The sequence below is a fragment of the Salmo salar genome, chromosome ssa25 (genome assembly GCF_905237065.1).
Source record: "Salmo salar chromosome ssa25, Ssal_v3.1, whole genome shotgun sequence".
Taxonomy (NCBI): domain Eukaryota; kingdom Metazoa; phylum Chordata; class Actinopteri; order Salmoniformes; family Salmonidae; genus Salmo; species Salmo salar.
The window spans coordinates 53173581-53195365 of NC_059466.1; the positions used below are offsets into that span (position 1 = coordinate 53173581).

Here is a 21785-nt window from a genome sequence, read left to right on the forward strand (position 1 = left end):
GACTAGTCTATTGTTTTAGTAGATCAGATTAAATCCTTTGATTAGGATGACTAGTCTATTGTTTTAGTAGATCAGATTAAATCCTTTGACTAGGATGACTAGTCTATTGTTTAGTAGATTAGATTAAATCCTTTAATTAGGATGACTAGTCTATTGTTTTAGTAGATCAGATTAAATCCTTTGATTAGGATGACTAGTCTATTGTTTTAGTAGATCAGATTAAATCCTTTGATTAGGATGACTAGTCTATTGTTTTAGTAGATTAGATTAAATCCTTTGATTAGGATGACTAGTCTATTGTTTTAGTAGATCAGATTAAATCCTTTGATTAGGATGACTAGTCTATTGTTTTAGTAGATCAGATTAAATCCTTTGATTAGGATGACTAGTCTATTGTTTTAGTAGATCAGATTAAATCCTTTGACTAGGATGACTAGTCTATTGTTTAGTAGATTAGATTAAATCCTTTAATTAGGATGACTAGTCTATTGTTTTAGTAGATCAGATTAAATCCTTTGACTAGGATGACTAGTCTATTGTTTTAGTAGATCAGATTAAATCCTTTGATTAGGATGACTAGTCTATTGTTTTAGTAGATTATATTAAATCCTTTGATTAGGATGACTAGTCTATTGTTTTAGTAGATCAGATTAAATCCTTTGATTAGGATGACTAGTCTATTGTTTTAGTAGATCAGATGAAATCCTTTGACTAGGATGACTAGTCTATTGTTTTAGTAGATCAGATTAAATCCTTTGATTAGGATGACTAGTCTATTGTTTTAGTAGATCAGATTAAATCCTTTGATTAGGATGACTAGTCTATTGTTTTAGTAGATCAGATTAAATCCTTTGATTAGGATGACTAGTCTATTGTTTTAGTAGATCAGATTAAATCCTTTGATTAGGATGACTAGTCTATTGTTTTAGTAGATCAGATTAAATCCTTTGATTAGGATTACTAGTCTATTGTTTTAGTAGATCAGATTAAATCCTTTGATTAGGATGACTAGTCTATTGTTTTAGTAGATCAGATTAAATCCTTTGACTAGGATGACTAGTCTATTGTTTTAGTAGATCAGATTAAATCCTTTGATTAGGATGACTAGTCTATTGTTTTAGTAGATCAGATTAAATCCTTTGATTAGGATGACTAGTCTATTGCCGGACAAAGTGGAAATTATCACCATTTGGATTAACAACCTTTTGTTCTATAATTACACTATTAGTTTGTGTTTCTTACATCTGAAAACAGATAGTTTGTCGTGATGCCTGACAACTATTTTCATGCACATTTTTTTCACTTGAGAAATACTGTATCAAACATCCTAGTTAGATGTAACATTACACGACTAAAGGCCAAACTCGTCGGGCAAAAAATAAAAAATTAAAAAATAAAAACGTAAAAAATTACAGATTTCTTGATATATCTTAGATTCATTCTGACTATTTTGAGGAAGTGTATTCCCGGCTGTTGTTGCTACGGCGTCTCAAGAGGGACAATCAGTAATATTTTCAAGTGAAGCAAACCAAACCAAGTATGCCTAGTACCTTTAGGGAGGGACCACAGTGAGAGTATTGAGCACAGAGCAGAGAACTAGGCTCTCTGACAGACATCTGTCTCGCCGTATAACTAGCTGATCCCCCGCCCCACCACACACAGCCCTTCTGCCAGGTTGGGACTCCACCTTCTCCCCCTTGGCTGAGAGGTAAAGCCCCTGGACCAGGTCAGAAGGTTGACCATGTGGCATCAGTAGGAGGTAGACCAGATAAGACAGAGGGCAACACATGGTCTCGCTGTCAGCCACATTACTGCTGCTGCCGTTTTCTGACCATTCGTCCATCTGTCATATTCGTTTCTCCTCTTCTATACATTTGTTGATGTATGATTATAATGGGGAATATAGTGAGTAGACTATTAATTAGCATTATAATGGGATTATATGCTGAGTAGTCTAGTGATAAATCATAGATAATAATCTGGAGAAAAAAAAGGTGGGATAGTAGTTTGATTAAAAACCTGTTTAACCCTTTATAATGGTTGGTGTCTCAAAAAACGTGTGACAAAACGTAACTTTTCTTGCATGTTGAGAGAGAGCAAGAGAGATTATGAGAAAGCAAATAGATAACTATTTGACACACAGGAAAGAATTAACAAACGAACAGAGAAAACTGGAATTCTCTGGCCCTTCTTTGTCTCTGTGGATGGTTTGTCCTCTGACAAATCAATGTTAAGTTTCGGAGTTCCTCAAGGTTCCGTTTTAGGACCACTATTGTTTTCACTATATATTTTACCTCTTGGGGATGTCATTCGAAAACATAATGTTAACTTTCACTGCTATGTGGATGACACACAGCTGTACATTTCAATGAAACATGGTGAAGCCCCAAAATTGCCCTCCCAGGAAGCATGTGTTTCAGACATAAGGAAGTGGATGGCGGCAAATGTTTTACTTTTAAACTGCTAGTTCTAGGTCCCAAGAAACAAAGAGATCTTCTGTTGGATCTGACAATTAATCTGGATGGTTGTACAGTCGTCTCAAATAAAACTGTGAAGGACCTCGGCATTACTCATTTATGAACATTTGAACATCTTGGCCATGTTCTGTTATAATCTCCACCCGGCACAGCCAGAAGAGGACTGGCCACCCCTCATAGCCTGGTTCCTCTCTAGGTTTCTTCCTAGGTTTTGGCCTTTCTAGGGAGTTTTTCCTAGCCACCGTGCTTCTACACCTGCATTGCTTGCTGTTTGGGGGTTTTAGGCTGGGTTTCTGTACAGCACTTTGTGACATCAGCTGATGTAAAAAGGGCTTTATAAATACATTTGATTGATTTAAACACATTTGATTGATGCCAATAAAGCCCTTAAATTGAAATTGAACTGAATTGAATTGAGAGAGAGAGACAGGGTGAGACGAGAAAGGAGGAGGAGAGAGAACCCTTCCTACGTGGAGGTGACAGTGTGATGGATGGAGGGGCTGGCCAGCGGAAGAGTTGACCCAGCAAGAGGAACAGGTAGCAGGGTAGGGGCAGGGTAGGAGGAGGGGAGAGGAGGGGAGAGGAGGGTAGGAGGAGGGGAGAGGAGGGGAGAGGAGGGTAGGAGGAGGGGAGAGGAGGGGAGGAGGAGGGGAGAGGAGGGTAGGAGGAGGGTAGGAGGAGGGGAGAGGAGGGTAGGAGGAGGGGAGAGGAGGGGAGAGGAGGGTAGGAGGAGGGGAGAGGAGGGGAGAGGAGGGTAGGAGGAGGGGAGAGGAGGGGAGAGGAGGGTAGGAGGAGGGGAGAGGAGGGTAGGAGGAGGGGAGAGGAGGGGAGAGGAGGGGAGAGGAGGCTCTCTCCTGTCAACACCACTACAGTCTGGTCTGTCAACACCACTACAGTCTGGTCTGTCAACACCACTACAGTCTCTCCTGTCAACACCACTACAGTCCCTCCTGTCAACACCACTACAGTCTGGTCTGTCAACATCACTACAGTCTGGTCTGTCAACACCACTACAGTCTCTCCTGTCAACATTAGACATTCCGTGAGCCCTACATTAGACATTCCGTGAGCCCTACATTAGACATTCCGTGAGCCCTACATTAGACATTCCGTGAGCCCTACATTAGACATTCCGTGAGCCCTACATTAGACATTCCGTGAGCCCTACATCAGACTTTCCGTGAGCCCTACATTAGACTTTCCGTGAGCCCTAATGATTGTGCCATTATCCAACACACATGATAGATTATAGACTAGAGGTCGACCGATTAATCGGAATGGCCGATTAATTAGGGCCGATTTCAAGTTTCCATAACAATCGGTAATCGGTATTTTTGGCCACCGATTTGCAGATTTTTTTGGGGTTTTTGTTTTTTATGCTATTATTATAATTTTTTTTAACATTTACTTAACTAGGCAAGTCAGTTAAAGAACACATTCTTATTTTCAATGACGGCCTAGGTACAGTGGGTTAACTGCCTTGTTCAGGGGGCAGAACGACAGATTTTCACCTTGTCAGCTTGGGGATGCAACCTTACGTTAACTAGCCCAACGCTCTAACCACCTGCTTTACGTTGCCAAGGTAAGTTGCTAGCTAGCATTAAACTTATCTTATAAAAAAAACAATCAATCATAAACACTAGTTAACTAGCGTAAACAGCGTAAACAGTAGTGATGTAACGATTCACCAATCAAGCACAGCGTAAACAGTAGTGATGTAACGATTCACCAATCAAGCACAGCGTAAACAGTAGTGATGTAACGATTCACCAATCAAGCACAGCGTAAACAGTAGTAAACAGTTCTATAGGCTGCTGTATTTAACATTCAGCAAACAAGAGCTTGCATCCTTCTTCCAATAGTCTATTAGTATAAGAACTAAAACAACAACATACAAATCCAGCTATTCTAGTTAACTATTCCTGGACCTCCTAAGTTATAGCTCAATATAAGGCTAATGCTGCATGTCATGTTCATTAGCTCAATATAAGGCTAATGCTGCATGTCATGTTCATTAGCTCAGTATAAGGCTAATGCTGCATGTCATGTTCATTAGCTCAATATAAGGCTAATGCTGCATGTCATGTTCATTAGCTCAATATAAGGCTAATGCTGCATGTCATGTTCATTAGCTCAGTATAAGGCTAATGCTGCATGTCATGTTCATTAGCTCAATATAAGGCTAATGCTGCATGTCATGTTCATTAGCTCAATATAAGGCTAATGCTGCATGTCATGTTCATTAGCTCAATATAAGGCTAATGCTGCATGTCATGTTCATTAGCTCAATATAAGGCTAATGCTGCATGTCATGTTCATTAGCTCAGTATAAGGCTAATGCTGCATGTCATGTTCATTAGCTCAATATAAGGCTAATGCTGCATGTCATGTTCATTAGCTCAATTTAAGGCTAATGCTGCATGTCATGTTCATTAGCTCAATATAAGGCTAATGCTGCATGTCATGTATTAAAATGAGGTAGGCTATCCCCGGGGCTTCAGGTAACTGGTAAATGGCAGCTTTCGGGCGATTAAAAAACTATGAAAAGCAGATAAATCAAAAATTGTCCCCAAATGTTTTTCAAATCCATTGCAAATGAATGTTTTTTTTCTTAATTGATAGAAATAGCAGTGGATGTGCTTCAGCTTCAAAATACATTTACATACTATTGTACATACTACATCCTACATACTACTGTACATACTACATCCTACCATATCTGTACATACTACTGTACATGCTACTGTACATGCTACTGTACATGCTACTGTACATACTACTGTACATGCTACTGTACCAACTACATCCTACTGTACATACTACTGTACATGCTACTGTACCAACTACATCCTACATACTACTGTACATACTACTGTACATGCTACTGTACCAACTACATCCTACATACTACTGTACATACTACTGTACATGCTACTGTACCAACTACATACTGCATACTACTGTACATACTACTGTACATGCTACTGTACATACTACTGTACATGCTACTGTACCAACTACATCCTACATACTACTGTACCAACTCCATACTACCGTACCAACTACATTTGAAGTCGGAAGTCTACATACACCTTAGCCAAATACATTTAAACTCAGTTTTTCACAATTCCTGACATTTAATCCTAGTAAAAATGTCCTGTCTTAGGTCAGTTAGGATCACCACTTTATTTAATAATGTGAAATGTCAGAATAATAGTAGAGAGAATGATTTATTTCAGCTTTTATTTCTTTCATCACATTCCCAGTGGGTCAGAAGTTTACATTCACTCAATTAGTATTTGGTAGCATTGCCTTTAAATTGTTTAACTTGGGTCAAACGTTTCGGGTAGCCTTCCACAAGCTTCCCACAATAAGTTGGGTGGATTTTGGCCCATTCCTCCTGACAGAGCTGGTGTAACTGAGTCAGGTTTGTAGGCCTCCTTGCTTGCACACACTTTTTCAGTTCTGCCCACAAATTTTCTATGGGATTGAGGTCAGGGCTTTGTGATGGCCACTCCAATAACTTGACGTTGTTGTCCTTAAGCCATTTTGCCACAACTTTGGAAGTATGCTTGGGGTCATTGTCCATTTGGAAGACCCATTTGCGACCAAGCTTTAACTTCCTGACTGATGTCTTGAGATGTTGCTTCAATATATCCACATCATTTTACTACCTCATGATGCCATCTATTTTGTGAAGTGCACCAGTCCCTCCTGCAGCAAAGCACCCCCACAACATGATGCTGCCACGCCCGTGCTTCACGGTTGGGATGGTGTTCTTCGGCTTGCAAGCTTCCCCTTTTTTCCTCCAAACATAACGATGGTCATTATGGCCAAACAGTTCTATTTTTGTTTCATCAGACCAGAGGACATTTCTCCAAAAAGTACAATCTTTGTCCCCATGTGCAGTTGCAAACCGTAGTCTGGCTTTTTTACACTGTGCTTGATTGGTGAATCGTTACATCACTACTGTTGACGCTGTGCTTGATTGGTGAATCGTTACATCACTACTGTTGACGCTGTGCTTGATTGGTGAATCGTTACATCACTACTGTTTACGCTGTGCTTGATTGGTGAATCGTTACATCACTACTGTTTACGCTGTGCTTGATTGGTGAATCGTTACATCACTACTGTTTACGCTGTGCTTGATTGGTGAATCGTTACATCACTACTGTTTACGCTGTGCTTGATTGATGAATCGTTACATCACTACTGTTTACGCTGTGCTTGATTGGTGAATCGTTACATCACTACTGTTTACGCTGTGCTTGATTGGTGAATCGTTACATCACTACTGTTTACGCTGTGCTTGATTGATGAATCGTTACATCACTACTGTTTACGCTGTGCTTGATTGGTGAATCGTTACACCACTACTGTTGACGCTGTGCTTGATTGGTGAATCGTTACATCACTACTGTTGACGCTGTGCTTGATTGGTGAATCGTTACACCACTACTGTTGACGCTGTGCTTGATTGGTGAATCGTTACATCACTACTGTTTACGCTGTGCTTGTTTGTCACGCTCTGACACAGTGGTACCAGGATGTCTGTGGGTTGCTTCTGACCTGGTTTCAACATTTTAAGTAGTTTTGGCAAAAATGTTATAATAACAGTATTTGTACACACTGACAACAATGAAATAAAATGTCTCTTTAAAAATGTGTGTGTATATACAGTACCAGTCAAAAGTTTGGACACACCTACTCATTCTAGGGTTTTTCTTTATTTTGTACTATTTTCTACATTGTAGAATAACAGTGAAGACATCAAATCTATGAAATAACACATATGGAATCATGTAGTAACCCCCCAAAAAAAGTGTAAAAGAAATCAAAATATATTTTATATTTGAGATTCTTCAAAGTAGCCACGCCTTTGCCTTGATGACAGCTTCGCAACACTCTTGGCATATATATATATATATATATATATCTCACACACACACACACACACAAACAGAAAGGCTGTCTCTGTGCTGTTTGGCTGTCTGCCACTGTCAGTCTATGGTTCTCCTCCCAGCTTCTCTGACCACTGGCCTGTTGTTTCAGCCAGGCTGTAGATACAGTATGGTAGCTCTCAGAGAATGAAGTACATTTGTCATGCGTACAGTTGATGTCGGGAAGTCTACATACACCTCAGCCAAATACATTTAAACTTAGTTTTTCCACAATTCCTGACATTTAATCCTAGTGAAAATGTCCTGTTTTAGGTCAGTTAGGATCACCACTTTATTTTAAGAATGTGAAATGTCAGAATAATAGTAGAGAGAATGATTTATTTCAGCTTTTATTTCTTTCATCACATTCCCAGTGGGTCAGAAGTTTACATACACTCAATTAGTATTTGGTAGCATTGCCTTTAAATTGTTTAACTTGGGTTAAACGTTTCGGGTAGCCTTCCACAAGCTTCCCACAATAAGTTGGGTGAATTTTGGCCCATTCCTCCTGACAGAGCTGGTGTAACTGAGTCAGGTTTGTAGGCCTCCTTGCTTGCATACGCTTTTTCAGTTCTGCCCACATATCTTCTATAGGATTGAGGTCAGGGCTTTGCGATGGCCACTCCAATACCTTGACTTTGTTGTCCTTAAGCCATTTTGTCACAAATTTGCAAGTATGCTTGGGATCATTGTCCATTTGGAAGACCCATTTGCGACCAAGCTTTAACTTCCTGACCACTTTGATTTATCTTCCTTTCATTGTTTTTTTATCGTCCGAAAGCTGCCATTTACCAGTTACCGGAAACCCCAGGAATAGATGTCATAGCCTTCTTGTTTTTAATACATGACATGCAGCATTAGCCTTATATTGAGCTAATGAACATGACATGCAGCATTAGCCTTATACTGAGCTAATGAACATGACATGCAGCATTAGCCTTATATTGAGCTAATGAACATGACATGCAGCATTAGCCTTATATTGAGCTAATGAACATGACATGCAGCATTAGCCTTATATTGAGCTAATGAACATGACATGCAGCATTAGCCTTATACTGAGCTAATGAACATGACATGCAGCATTAGCCTTATACTGAGCTAATGAACATGACATGCAGCATTAGCCTTATATTGAGCTAATGAACATGACATGCAGCATTAGCCTTATATTGAGCTAATGAACATGACATGCAGCATTAGCCTTATACTGAGCTAATGAACATGACATGCAGCATTAGCCTTATATTGAGCTAATGAACATGACATGCAGCATTAGCCTTATACTGAGCTAATGAACATGACATGCAGCATTAGCCTTATATTGAGCTAATGAACATGACATGCAGCATTAGCCTTATATTGAGCTAATGAACATGACATGCAGCATTAGCCTTATATTGAGCTAATGAACATGACATGCAGCATTAGCCTTATATTGAGCTAATGAACATGACATGCAGCATTAGCCTTATATTGAGCTAATGAACATGACATGCAGCATTAGCCTTATATTGAGCTAATGAACATGACATGCAGCATTAGCCTTATACTGAGCTAATGAACATGACATGCAGCATTAGCCTTATATTGAGCTAATGAACATGACATGCAGCATTAGCCTTATATTGAGCTAATGAACATGACATGCAGCATTAGCCTTATATTGAGCTAATGAACATGACATGCAGCATTAGCCTTATATTGACCTAATGAACATGACATGCAGCATTAGCCTTATATTGAGCTAATGAACATGACATGCAGCATTAGCCTTAAATTGAGCTATGACTTATAGCCTCTGCACTGTTCTCTTAGGAGGCAACCATTCAGACCCATAACCATTCAGACCCATAACCATTCAGACCCATAACCATTCAGACCCATAACCATTCAGATGGTGGTAGACTATAACAGTTATTAATTCAGACCCATAACCATTCAGACCCATAACCATTCAGATGGTGGTAGACTATAACAGTTATTAATTCAGACCCATAACCATTCAGACCCATAACCATTCAGACCCATAACCATTCAGACCCATAACCATTCAGACCCATAACCATTCAGACTCATAACCATTCAGACCCATAACCATTCAGACCCATAACCATTCAGATGGTGGTAGACTATAACAGTTATTAATTCAGACCCATAACCATTCAGACCCATAACCATTCAGACCCATAACCATTCAGACCCATAACCATTCAGACTCATAACCATTCAGATCCATAACCATTCAGACCCATAACCATTCAGACCCATAACCATTCAGACCCATAACCATTCAGACTCATAACCATTCAGATCCATAACCATTCAGACCCATAACCATTCAGACCCATAACCATTCAGACCCATAACCATTCAGACCCATAACCATTCAGACCCATAACCATTCAGACCCATAACCATTCAGACCCATAACCATTCAGACCCATAACCATTCAGATGGTGGTATACTATAACAGTTATTAATTCAGACCCATAACCATTCAGACCCATAACCATTCAGACCCATAACCGAACTGGAATGTGAAGCTAACTGAAGCTAGCTAGCTTTAGAAAACGCAGTACATGTAGCTTGTTTTGTTATGACACCCCTCAGGCCAGACTGATCAACACATTGTCAGAGACGGACAGCAGTTCATTTAGGGTGCATTCGTAAATTCACTCTGGCTATCTACTCTGATTTCATAGCACTCTCGTCTGACTGTACCAGAGCGCAGAATAACTGACGAATGTACGAACGCTCAACACCCGTTGAATATGACCGGTGTCACTTAACGTCGGCCCCAAAAAAAAAAAACATAATTAAATTGTTGCCAGCTGCACAGTTACATTTTTCACCAACGCTCTGGATAACATGAAAACAGTCTAACCAGCTCTGGTAGGGCGAGTTAAACAGTCAGAGTGTTCTCTCATTTGTCTCTGGAAGTAGCGAGCAAGCTAGCCAACTTTAGCCAGTTAGCTTGACTGCCGTTGTGAGGTCAGAACGCTCAGATCAACCCTACTCTTCGGCCAGAGTCATCCAGTGACAGTAAACGCTCTGAATTTATAAAAACGGGCATTCTGGCAACGCTCTGAATTTATAAAAACGGACAATACGACAACGCTCTGAATATATAAAAACGCCCAGAGCGCACTGCCACTCCAGAGTGAATTTACGAACGCACCCTTAGTGGCATCATGCAGCTGGAACTAAACAGCTGGTTGTTTATGGGGGAACAATAAGCCCAATCTGTTATGGACGGATAGAAGAGGAAGAGGTGATATAGAGACGAGTAGAGGCAAGAGGACAACACAAAACAAGGAGAGACTACAGTACTGTCTGGTAGAGGGCAGTCTATATAGACTACAATACTGTCTGGTAGAGGGCAGTCTATATAGACTACAATACTGTCTGGTAGAGGCAAGAGGACAACACAAAACAAGGAGAGACTACAGGACTGTCTGGTAGAGGGCAGTCTGTATAGACTACAATACTGTCTGGTAGAGGGCAGTCTGTATAGACTACAATACTGTCTGGTAGAGGGCAGTCTGTATAGACTACAATACTGTCTGGTAGAGGCAAGAGGACAACACAAAACAAGGAGAGACTACAGTACTGTCTGGTAGAGGGCAGTCTGTATAGACTACAATACTGTCTGGTAGAGGGCAGTCTGTATAGACTACAATACTGTCTGGTAGAGGCAAGAGGACAACACAAAACAAGGAGAGACTACAGTACTGTCTGGTAGAGGGCAGTCTGTATAGACTACAATACTGTCTGGTAGAGGGCAGTCTGTATAGACTACAATACTGTCTGGTAGAGGCAAGAGGACAACACAAAACAAGGAGAGACTACAGTACTGTCTGGTAGAGGGCAGTCTGTATAGACTACAATACTGTCTGGTAGAGGGCAGTCTGTATAGACTACAGTACTGTCTGGTAGAGGCAAGAGGACAACACAAAACAAGGAGAGACTACAATACTGTCTGGTAGAGGGCAGTCTGTATAGACTACAGTACTGTCTGGTAGATGGCAGTCTATATAGACTACAGTACTGTCTGGTAGAGGGCAGTCTGTATAGACTACAGTACTGTCTGGTAGAGGGCAGTCTATATAGACTACAGTACTGTCTGGTAGAGGGCAGTCTGTATAGACTACAGTACTGTCTGGTAGAGGGCAGTCTATATAGACTACAGTACTGTCTGGTAGAGGGCAGTCTATATAGACTACAGTACTGTCTGGTAGAGGGCAGTCTATATAGACTACAGTACTGTCTGGTAGAGGGCAGTCTATATAGACTACAGGACTGTCTGGTAGAGGGCAGTCTGTATAGACTACAGTACTGTCTGGTAGAGGGCAGTCTATATAGACTACAGTACTGTCTGGTAGAGGGCAGTCTGTATAGACTACAGTACTGTCTGGTAGAGGGGCATAGACCAGCATTTCCTCTGAAAATGACATTTAAATGAGTGTGTGAAATGTGTCTGGGCGGCAGGGCAGGCAGTCTACCACTGGGTGAATGAGTATGGTGGGGGAGGGGAGGTTTTCAGTCTGTTCAGCGCCAGCAGAAATAGTCAGGGGGGGGGTCAGCGTCACCACAAGGGAATGTTTCTCCCCTCCCCCTCCTCCCTCCTCCCCTCCCTTCCTCCCCCCCCCCCCCTCCTCCTCCTCCCCTCCTCCCCCCCCCCTCCCCCCTCCTCCTCCTCCCCCCTCCTCCCCTCCCCCCATAGAGCCAGAGGGAAACATTGTTTAGTCTGAAGTCTGCAGCAGGAGAGGATCACAGTGTCCTGTTCACAGACACACCAGACAAAATCCTCCCAGACCCTCCCTTCCTCCGTTTAAACTGCTGATTACACTATCAGCATACGGGGATCGTCACAGTTTACTGTGTGTTACAGGGACTTACTTTATTGGATGATGTTTCTGAAGTCTTCGGAGCAAGTCAGTGTTCACGGTTCACAGTTTTGCTCGTGTAAAACATTTTAGTGCTTGAAGAGCCGTCTACTTGTGTGTGTGTGTGTGTGTGTGTGTGTCAGAGCAGTGTGTGTGTGTGTGTGTGTGTGTGTGTGTGTGTGTGTGTGTGTGTGTGTGTGTGTGTGTGTGTGTGTGTGTGTCAGAGCTGTGTGTGTGTGTGTGTGTGTGTGTGTGTGTGTGTGTGTGTGTGTGTGTGTGTGTGTGTGTGTGTGTGTGTGGTATACCATATTTGACTATATACCGGTATTGATGCAGGGACCAGTTTGGGTTTTTTACTTTACCTTCTATAACGATATTTCCATGTTTGGTTTGTTCAATGTGATCCACCACTCTGGCGGGCGTAATGTCTGTGTTCATAGTTTCCTGTGTTCGCTACTTCAGTTGTCTCTCTCCTTCATGCTGCCCCGTCACCCCAAGCCCTGTCCGTCACACCAAGCCCTGCCACGCCACCCCAAGCCTTGCCACGCCACCCCAAGCCCCGTCCGTCACACCAAGCCCTGCCACGCCACCCCAAGCCCTGCCACGCCACCCCAAGCCCCGTCCGTCACCCCAAGCCCTGCCCCGTCACCCCAAGCCCTGCCCACGTCACACCAAGCCCTGCCCACGTCACCCCAAGCCCTGCCCACGTCACCCCAAGCCCTGCCCACGTCACACCAAGCCCTGCCCACGTCACCCCAAGCCCTGCCCACGTCACACCAAGCCCTGTCCGTCACACCAAGCCCTAGTTTTTACCCTGACGTGCACTGTCAACTGTGGGACCTTATATAGACATGTGTGCCTTTCCAAATCATGTCCATTCAATTGAATTTACCACAGATGGACTCCAATCAAGTTGTAGAAACATCTCAAGGATGATCAATGGAAACAGGAAGCACCTGAGCTCAATTTAGAGTCTCATAGCAAAGGGTCTGAATACTTATGTAAATAAGGTATATCTGTTTTGTATTTTTAATACATTTGCCCAAAATTCTAAAAACCTGTTTTCACTTTGTCATCGATGAGAAAATATTAATTGAATCCATTTTAGAATAAGGCTGTAACGTAACAAAATGTGGAAAAAGGGAAGGGGTCTGAATACTTACCGTATGTGGACACTATAACTATAACAGCCTCCACTCTTCTGGGAAGGCTTTCCACTAGATGTTGGAACATTGCTGCTATAACAGCCTCCACTCTTCTGGGAAGACTTTCCACTAGATGTTGGATCATTGCTGCTATAACAGCCTCCACTCTTCTGGGAAGGCTTTCCACTAGATGTTGGTACATTGCTGCTATAACAGCCTCCACTCTTCTGGGAAGGCTTTCCACTAGATGTTGGAACATTGCTGCTATAACAGCCTCCACTCTTCTGGGAAGGCTTTCCACTAGATGTTGGAACATTGCTGCTATAACAGCCTCCACTCTTCTGGGAAGGCTTTCCACTAGATGTTGGATCATTGCTGCTATAACAGCCTCCACTCTTCTGGGAAGTCATTAATATGGAGTTGGTCCCCCCCTTTGCTGTTATAACAGCCTCCACTCTTCAGGGAAGACTTTCCACTAGATGTTGGAACATTGCTGCTATAACAGCCTCCACTCTTCTGGGAAGACTTTCCACTAGATGTTGGATCATTGCTGCTATAACAGCCTCCACTATTCAGGGAAGACTTTCCACTAGATGTTGGAACATTGCTGCTATAACAGCCTCCACTCTTCTGGGAAGACTTTCCACTAGATGTTGGAACATTGCTGCTATAACAGCCTCCACTCTTCTGGGAAGACTTTCCACTAGATGTTGGAACATTGCAGCTATAACAGCCTCCACTCTTCAGGGAAGACTTTCCACTAGATGTTGGATCATTGCTGTTATAACAGCCTCCTCTCTTCAGGGAAGGCTTTCCACTAGATGTTGTAACATTGCTGCTATAACAGCCTCCACTCTTCTGGGAAGACTTTCCACTAGATGTTGGAACATTGCTGCTATAACAGCCTCCACTCTTCTGGGAAGACTTTCCACTAGATGTTGGAACATTGCTGCTATAACAGCCTCCACTCTTCTGGGAAGACTTTCCACTAGATGTTGGAACATTGCTGCTATAACAGCCTCCACTCTTCAGGGAAGACTTTCCACTAGATGTTGGATCATTGCTGCTATAACAGCCTCCACTCTTCTGGGAAGGCTTTCCACTAGATGTTGGAACATTGCTGCTATAACAGCCTCCACTCTTCTGGGAAGGCTTTCCACTAGATGTTGGAACATTGCTGCTATAACAGCCTCCACTCTTCTGGGAAGGCTTTCCACTAGATGTTGGAACATTGCTGCTATAACAGCCTCCACTCTTCTGGGAAGGCTTTCCACTAGATGTTGGATCATTTCTGCGGGGACTTGCTTCCATTCAGCTACAAGACTATTAGTGAGGTCGGCACTGACTTTGGGCGATTAGGCCTGGCTCGCAATCAGTGTTCCAATTCATCCCAAAGGTGTTTGATGGGGTTAAGGTTAGGGCTTTGTGCAGGCCAGTCAAGTTCTTCCACACAGATCTCAACATACCATTTCTGTATGGACCTCGCTTTGTCCACGGGGCATTGTCATGCTGAAACAGGAAAGGGCCTTCCCCAAACTGTTGGCACAAAGTTGGAAGCACAGAATCATCTAGAACGTCATTGTATTGCTGTAGCGTTAAGATTTCCCTTCACTGGAACTAAGGGGCCCGAACCATGAAAACCAGCCCCAGACCATTATTCCTCCTCCACCAAACTTTACAGTTGGCACTATCAATTCGGACATGTACCGTTCTCCTGGCATCCACCAAACCCAGATTTGTCCATCGGACTGCCAGATGGTGAAGTGTAATTCATCACTCCAGAGAACGCGCTTTCCACTGCTCCAGAGTCCAATGGCGGCGAGCTTTACACCACTCCAGCCGACCCTTGGCATTGCGCATTGTGATCTTTGGCTTGTGTGTGCGGCTGCTCGGCCATGGAAACCCGTTTCATGAAGCTCCCGACGAAGAGTTCTTGTGCTGACGTTGCTTCCAGAAGCAGTTTGGAACTCGGTAGTGGCTGTTGCAACCAAGAACAGATGATTTTACGCGCCTTTTACACTCTTCTGCGGTCCCGTTCTGTGAGCTTGTGTGGCCTACTACTTCACGGCTGAGCCGTCCATTTCACAATAAAAGCACTTACAGTTGACTGGGGAGCAGCTCTAGCAGGGCAGAAATTTGACGAACTGACTTGTTGGAAAGGTGTCATCCTATGATGGTGCCACGTTGAAAGTTACTGAGCTCTTCAGTACGGGCCATTCTACTGCCTATGTTTGTCTACGGAGATTGCATGGCTGTGTGCTCGCTTTTACACACCTGTTCTACTCATTTGATGGGGTGTCCACATACTGCTGTATATATAATGTATGTAATAGGACCATTATTCTGAATTGTGAATCGATGTGGAATTTTATGATTGTTTCTTATTGTTTTGACAGAAAAAACGGCAAAAAATGGCCGTTTAAGCGGTGAGCAAAATTGTCAAACCTGGTAATATCAGGCTGTATAATGGGACCTAAAACCTAACAACTTCAATGACAAATTTCACTGAACAGGGGAAAATAACCATCACCAAATTCACTGGGAATACATTACATTGTATGAAGAAACAATACTACAAGTCGTAGCGCCATACTACTTGTCAGACTCAGAACCTACACTGGCCATATCCGAATACCCATACTAGCGTACTAAATAGTATGCGAAAATTGTTTTATGTTTTATAGTATGTGAAAATGTTAAAATAGTGCTCCGAATACATAATCTAATGTGTGATTGAGTTGACTCTCGTCATTCGTTCATTATGTTCGTTATGGAACAGCGGCGTAAATTTTATCTGATTATGAGCTGTTGTCAAACACGTGAGTCGGGAAAAGACGAGTGAATTCTACAAGATCAAAAGCCGAAATTATTATGCAGTTTTAGGTATGTAGTATATTAGTACATGTAATCGGACACAAGACACTGGCTTTTGGGGTGGGAATAGCATGGGGTGTGAGGGGGGGTTGGGGTGGGGAATAGCATGGGGTGTGAGGGGGTCTGGGGTGGGGATAGCATGGGGTGTGAGGGGGGTTGGGGTGGGAATAGCATGGGGTGTGAGGGGGGGTCTGGGGTGGGAGGGGTCTGGGGTGGGGATAGCATGGGGTGTGAGGGGGGGTTGGGGATAGCATGGGGTGTGAGGGGGGTTGGGGTGGGAATAGCATGGGGTGTGAGGGGGGTCTGGGGTGGGGATAGCATGGGGTGTGAGGGGGGTTGGGGTGGGAATAGCATGGGGTGTGAGGGGGGGTCTGGGGTGGGGATAGCATGGGGTGAGGGGGGGTTGGGGTGGGAATAGCATGGGGTGTGAGGGGGGGTCTGGGGTGGGAGGGTCTGGGGTGGGGATAGCATGGGGTGTGAGGGGGGGTCTGGGGTGTGAGGGGGGGTCTGGGGTGGGAATAGCATGGGGTGTGAGGGGGGGTCTGGGGTGGGAATAGCATGGTGTGTGAGGGGGGTCTGGGGTGGGAATAGCATGGTGTGTGAGGGGGTCTGGGGTGGGAATAGCATGGGGTGTGAGGGGGGTCTGGGGTGTGAGGGGGTCTGGGGTGTGAGGGGGTCTGGGGTGTGAGGGGGGTCTGGGGTGGGAGGGGTCTGGGGTGTGAGGGGGTCTGGGGTGGGAGGGGGGTGGGTCTGGGGGTGTGAGGGGGGGTTTGACTATTGTTTGGGATTCCTCGTGTTTTACTCATTAGAAGAAGTAAAAGTTTGATGTTCGGTATTATATTTATTTAATATTATATGAATCTTATAAATTAAAAAATTAAAAAATGGCCAATTTGGATGCAATCAATTACCTTAATTTCTCCAGGGGTTAAAATATGTTCAATTTCAACAACAAAAATAATGTTGCAGGAATGCTTATCTTATCTGTTATCTAATGGAAGAAACCGTTTCCAAACAAATGTGAGATGGTGGGTGTCATGGCTTGCTGAAATGACATGGAATGACCCCCTACAGATGGTCACACCAGATAATATGACATAACCAACATTATACTGGCACTTACTGGTGTGGCTATATACAAAACATTGCCAGAGATTTTTCCAACTAACCTGGTATTTGCGATACTATCTTCGTCCTCATTTTGTGGAAACAAGAGTCTCATAAAATGTCCGTGTCCAGTTGCAGGGGTCCGTTTTTGAATTTAGAAAAATGCTCAGTTATAAAAACAAAATACAAAAATTAGACTCCTGTTCCCAAGAATCGAAGACGAAGAGGTTAGTTAAAAATGACCCGTATAAAACGGTCCAAAATGTTTTGGTTAAATCACATTAGCTGGTGTTACCATTCTGTAGCTAGGAAAGGCCCAGGTAATACAATAGTCCATATAAAGTGGGTGGTTTGGAGCCCTGAATGCTGATTGGCTGACAGACGTGGTATATCAGACCTTATACCACAGGTATGACAAAACATGTAGTTTTTTACTGTTCTAATAACGTTTGTAACCAGTTTATAATAGCAATAAGGCTACCTCGGGAGTTTGTGAGATATGGTTCAAATATATATCCATTATGTTAAACCTATTTTCCAATGACATGATATGGATATATATTTATGTATATTTATTTGATGGTATTAATTAGGTGAAACTTACCAGCGACGGGACCGAGGAGCAGGATACCGTACAGCCCCAGGAGCAGCCCAGACACTCGGCCCAGGACGGCCATGGCTGATGGTTTGGGACGGCTTGCCCTATTTCCCTCTCTCTTCTGTCTGTGATCCAGACGAGCACATTCACCCGGAACTATCTAATAATCCAACATAGTCCACATCAATATAAAACGGATGAGGTCTTTTACATCCCAGACAATGTAATGCAACAAAATTATATATATATATATATATATATATATATATATATATATATATATATATATATATATATATATATATATATAATAAAAAAATATATATAAAAATCACAAGCTAAACATCAATATTGCAACAATTTATGAGCTATCAAAATATCTAACGTTGTCTGTCGACTTTATAACCTAGCTAGCTGTTATTTTAATTACCAAAACGTTTCTTAGTTCGACATCCCGATTCTCCACTGTACCGGGCTACAGTAACGTTAACGTTACCGACATATTCAGCCGTCAAAACGTTACTAACGAACAAGCTAAACTAGCATTCGCGAAACAAACAAAAATGAAAGAAAGAAAAATAATGATAGTTGAAAAGCAACTAGCTGTTTTGTGCTAGTATTTTACCATCCGTTTAACGCAGTTCTAGTAACCTCACACGTCCCCCTAACGTCAGCTAACCAGACACGGTCATATTCCCGACGTCTGGTCGCTCAGATAACCACCAACAACTCATCTCATTTAACTAAAACGGGAATTATACAATTGATAATCCAACTTGTTTAAAAAAAAAAAAATAGATATATATATTCCGATCAAATCCGTCTGATATCCAACACGCAGACGATTAACAAAAACAAAAAAAATACAAAAAAATCCTGTTGTGTCCTGATGGAAAATCCTCTTCACGTAGAGCAAGACAAGACCGACTGGTGTTGGGTCGGTATGCAGAGACTGTGGCCATTACACTCCCCTACCCCCCAAAAAGGGCCTTTATTTCAAATCGAAGAGTTCAAAATGTTGCAGTAGTTAAAACAGATTTCCAGTAATCGTTATATGTAGTTAACGTATTACCATTTGATTTTAACCATAGCTTTGTGTTATCAGAGCCCAGCCTTCAACTTGGCTTCTGTACAGTCTAGGGCTGAGCTGCTGCTGGGCTGGCTCATTCCTATATTATGGTGCCTTTTGGATCTCGTCGGTTTACAGGGGAAATATATATATATTTACATTTTTAGTATTCTATCAGAAAAAAATTACATGTTTGACTTTCAGAAAAAAAACAGATTGGCTAAATCTCAGGCACTTCAACCTGTTTAGATGCATAAATCCAAACCGGATGGAAAACGTTTGTCCTAAATTAGCCATAGCTCTGTGACTTCAACAGGATTTTTTTTTTAAACTTCTCTATCAAACATATATATTTTTTTAAATGTTGTTAATAATTTTCGCTATAATTTCACTAAATTAGAAGTGTTATTTCCTGGGCTAGAAAAGGTCTCCCATAATATCGGAATGAACCAGCTGGCTGCAGGCAGGCAGACAGACAGACCGAGTCCCGCCTCCTCCTCCACCCAATGTTCTCCCCGGTCATTATCAACATAACGTCACAGGAAGGTGAACTGCAGACACCATTTATCTACTGGGGGTAAAGGAGACCCCCCAGGTCCGCAAAAAAAAAAACATTCACAACTACGTTTTCTTTTCAAATGATTGTTAAATAAATGGTAGAGGGGGGGATTTGATATCATCACCTCGTGAAGAACTTCATATTTCAGATTATTCCGCATTTTATCAGACTCAAAGCCATCTATATATAGAATTTGGATGCATATGTTGGATTTATCCAACCTATGGTCCACACAGAACACAATGCAACTGCCTCTGCAATGCAATGCTGCAAGGCAAACGTAGCTTTCCATTGGAAATTCATTGATTTCTGGTGTACCAAAACACAATTTTTATTTTTTAAATTTATTTTACCTTTATTTAACTAGGCAAGTCAGTTAAGAACAAATTCTTATTTTCAATGACGGCCTAGGAACAGTGCCTTGTTCAGGGGCAGAACGACAGATTTTTACCTTGTCAGTTTAGGGATTCAATCTTGCAACCTTTCGTTACTAGTCCAACGCTCTTAACCACTAGGCTACCTGCCGCCCCAACGCTATTGCTGTGATCAAGGCCACCAGATGCATCAAACTCCCGAGTGGCGCAGCAATCTAAGGCACTGCATCTCAGTGTAAGAGGCATCACTACAGTCCCTGGTTTGATTCCAGGCTGTTTCACATCCGGCCGTGATTCAGAGTCCCATAGGGCGGCGCACAATTGGCGTAGCATCGGCCGGGAAGGCCGTCATTGTAAATAAGAATTTGTTCTTAACTGACTTGCCTAGTTAAAAAAATGTTTAAATTGCATTCTGTCGGAAATCATTCACTGTCAACGGAGCAGTCCACAATGCTACTATACTATACTACACTATAACCCCTGGTAATATGTCTCTATACCTAACTACACAGCCCACTATAACCCCTGGTAATATGTCTCTATACCTAACACACAACCCACTATAACCCCTGGTAATATGTCTCTATACCTAACACACAGCCCACTATAACCCCTGGTAATATGTCTCTATACCTAACACACAGCCCACTATAACCCCTGGTAATATGTCTCTATACCTAACACACAGCCCACTATAACCCTGGTAATATGTCTCTATACCTAACACACAGCCCACTATAACCCCTGGTAATATGTCTCTATACCTAACACACAGCCCACTATAACCCCTGGTAATATGTCTCTATACCTAACACACAGCCCACTATAACCCCTGGTAATATGTCTCTATACCTAACACACAGCCCACTATAACCCCTGGTAATATGTCTCTATACCTAACACACAGCCCACTATAACCCCTGGTAATATGTCTCTATACCTAACACACAGCCCACTATAACCCCTGGTAATATGTCTCTATACCTAACACACAGCCCACTATAACCCCTGGTAATATGTCTCTATACCTAACACACAGCCCACTATAACCCCTGGTAATATGTCTCTATACCTAACACACAGCCCACTATAACCCCTGGTAATATGTCTCTATACCTAACACACAGCCCACTATAACCCCTGGTAATATGTCTCTATACCTAACACACAGCGGAGCAGTCCGCGAATGCTACTATACTATACTACACTATAACCCCTGGTAATATGTCTCTATACCTAACACACAGCCCACTATAAGCCCTGGTACTATGTCTCTATACCTAACACACAGCCCACTATAACCCCTGGTAATATGTCTCTATACCTAACACACAGCCCACTATAACCCCTGGTAATATGTCTCTATACCTAACACACAGCGGAGCAGTCCGCAATGCTACTATACTATACTACACTATAACCCCTGGTAATATGTCTCTATACCTAACACACAGCCCACTATAACCCCTGGTAATATGTCTCTATACCTAACACACAGCCCACTATAACCCCTGGTAATATGTCTCTATACCTAACACACAGCCCACTATAACCCCTGGTAATATGTCTCTATACCTAACACACAGCCTACTATAACCCCTGGTAATATGTCTCTATACCTAACACACAGCCCACTATAACCCATGGTAATATGTCTCTATACCTAACACACAGCCCACTATAACCCATGGTAATATGTCTCTATACCTAACACACAGCCCACTATAACCCCCTGGTAATATGTCTCTA

At 42.5% G+C, this 21785-nt stretch overlaps 1 protein-coding gene across 1 annotated transcript in view; it reads right to left on the reverse strand.

Moving 5' to 3' along the window:
* LOC106590760 (bone morphogenetic protein receptor type-2-like) overlaps positions 1–19195 on the reverse strand; it is a 148790-nt gene extending 129595 nt beyond the window's left edge. Inside the window, 2 exon segments of the mRNA XM_045707457.1 lie at positions 18041–18194; positions 19107–19195. Coding sequence (XP_045563413.1) covers positions 18041–18194; positions 19107–19109 — 157 coding nt within the window. The 5' untranslated portion in view covers positions 19110–19195.
* Between the last annotated feature and the right edge of the window lie 2590 nt (positions 19196–21785).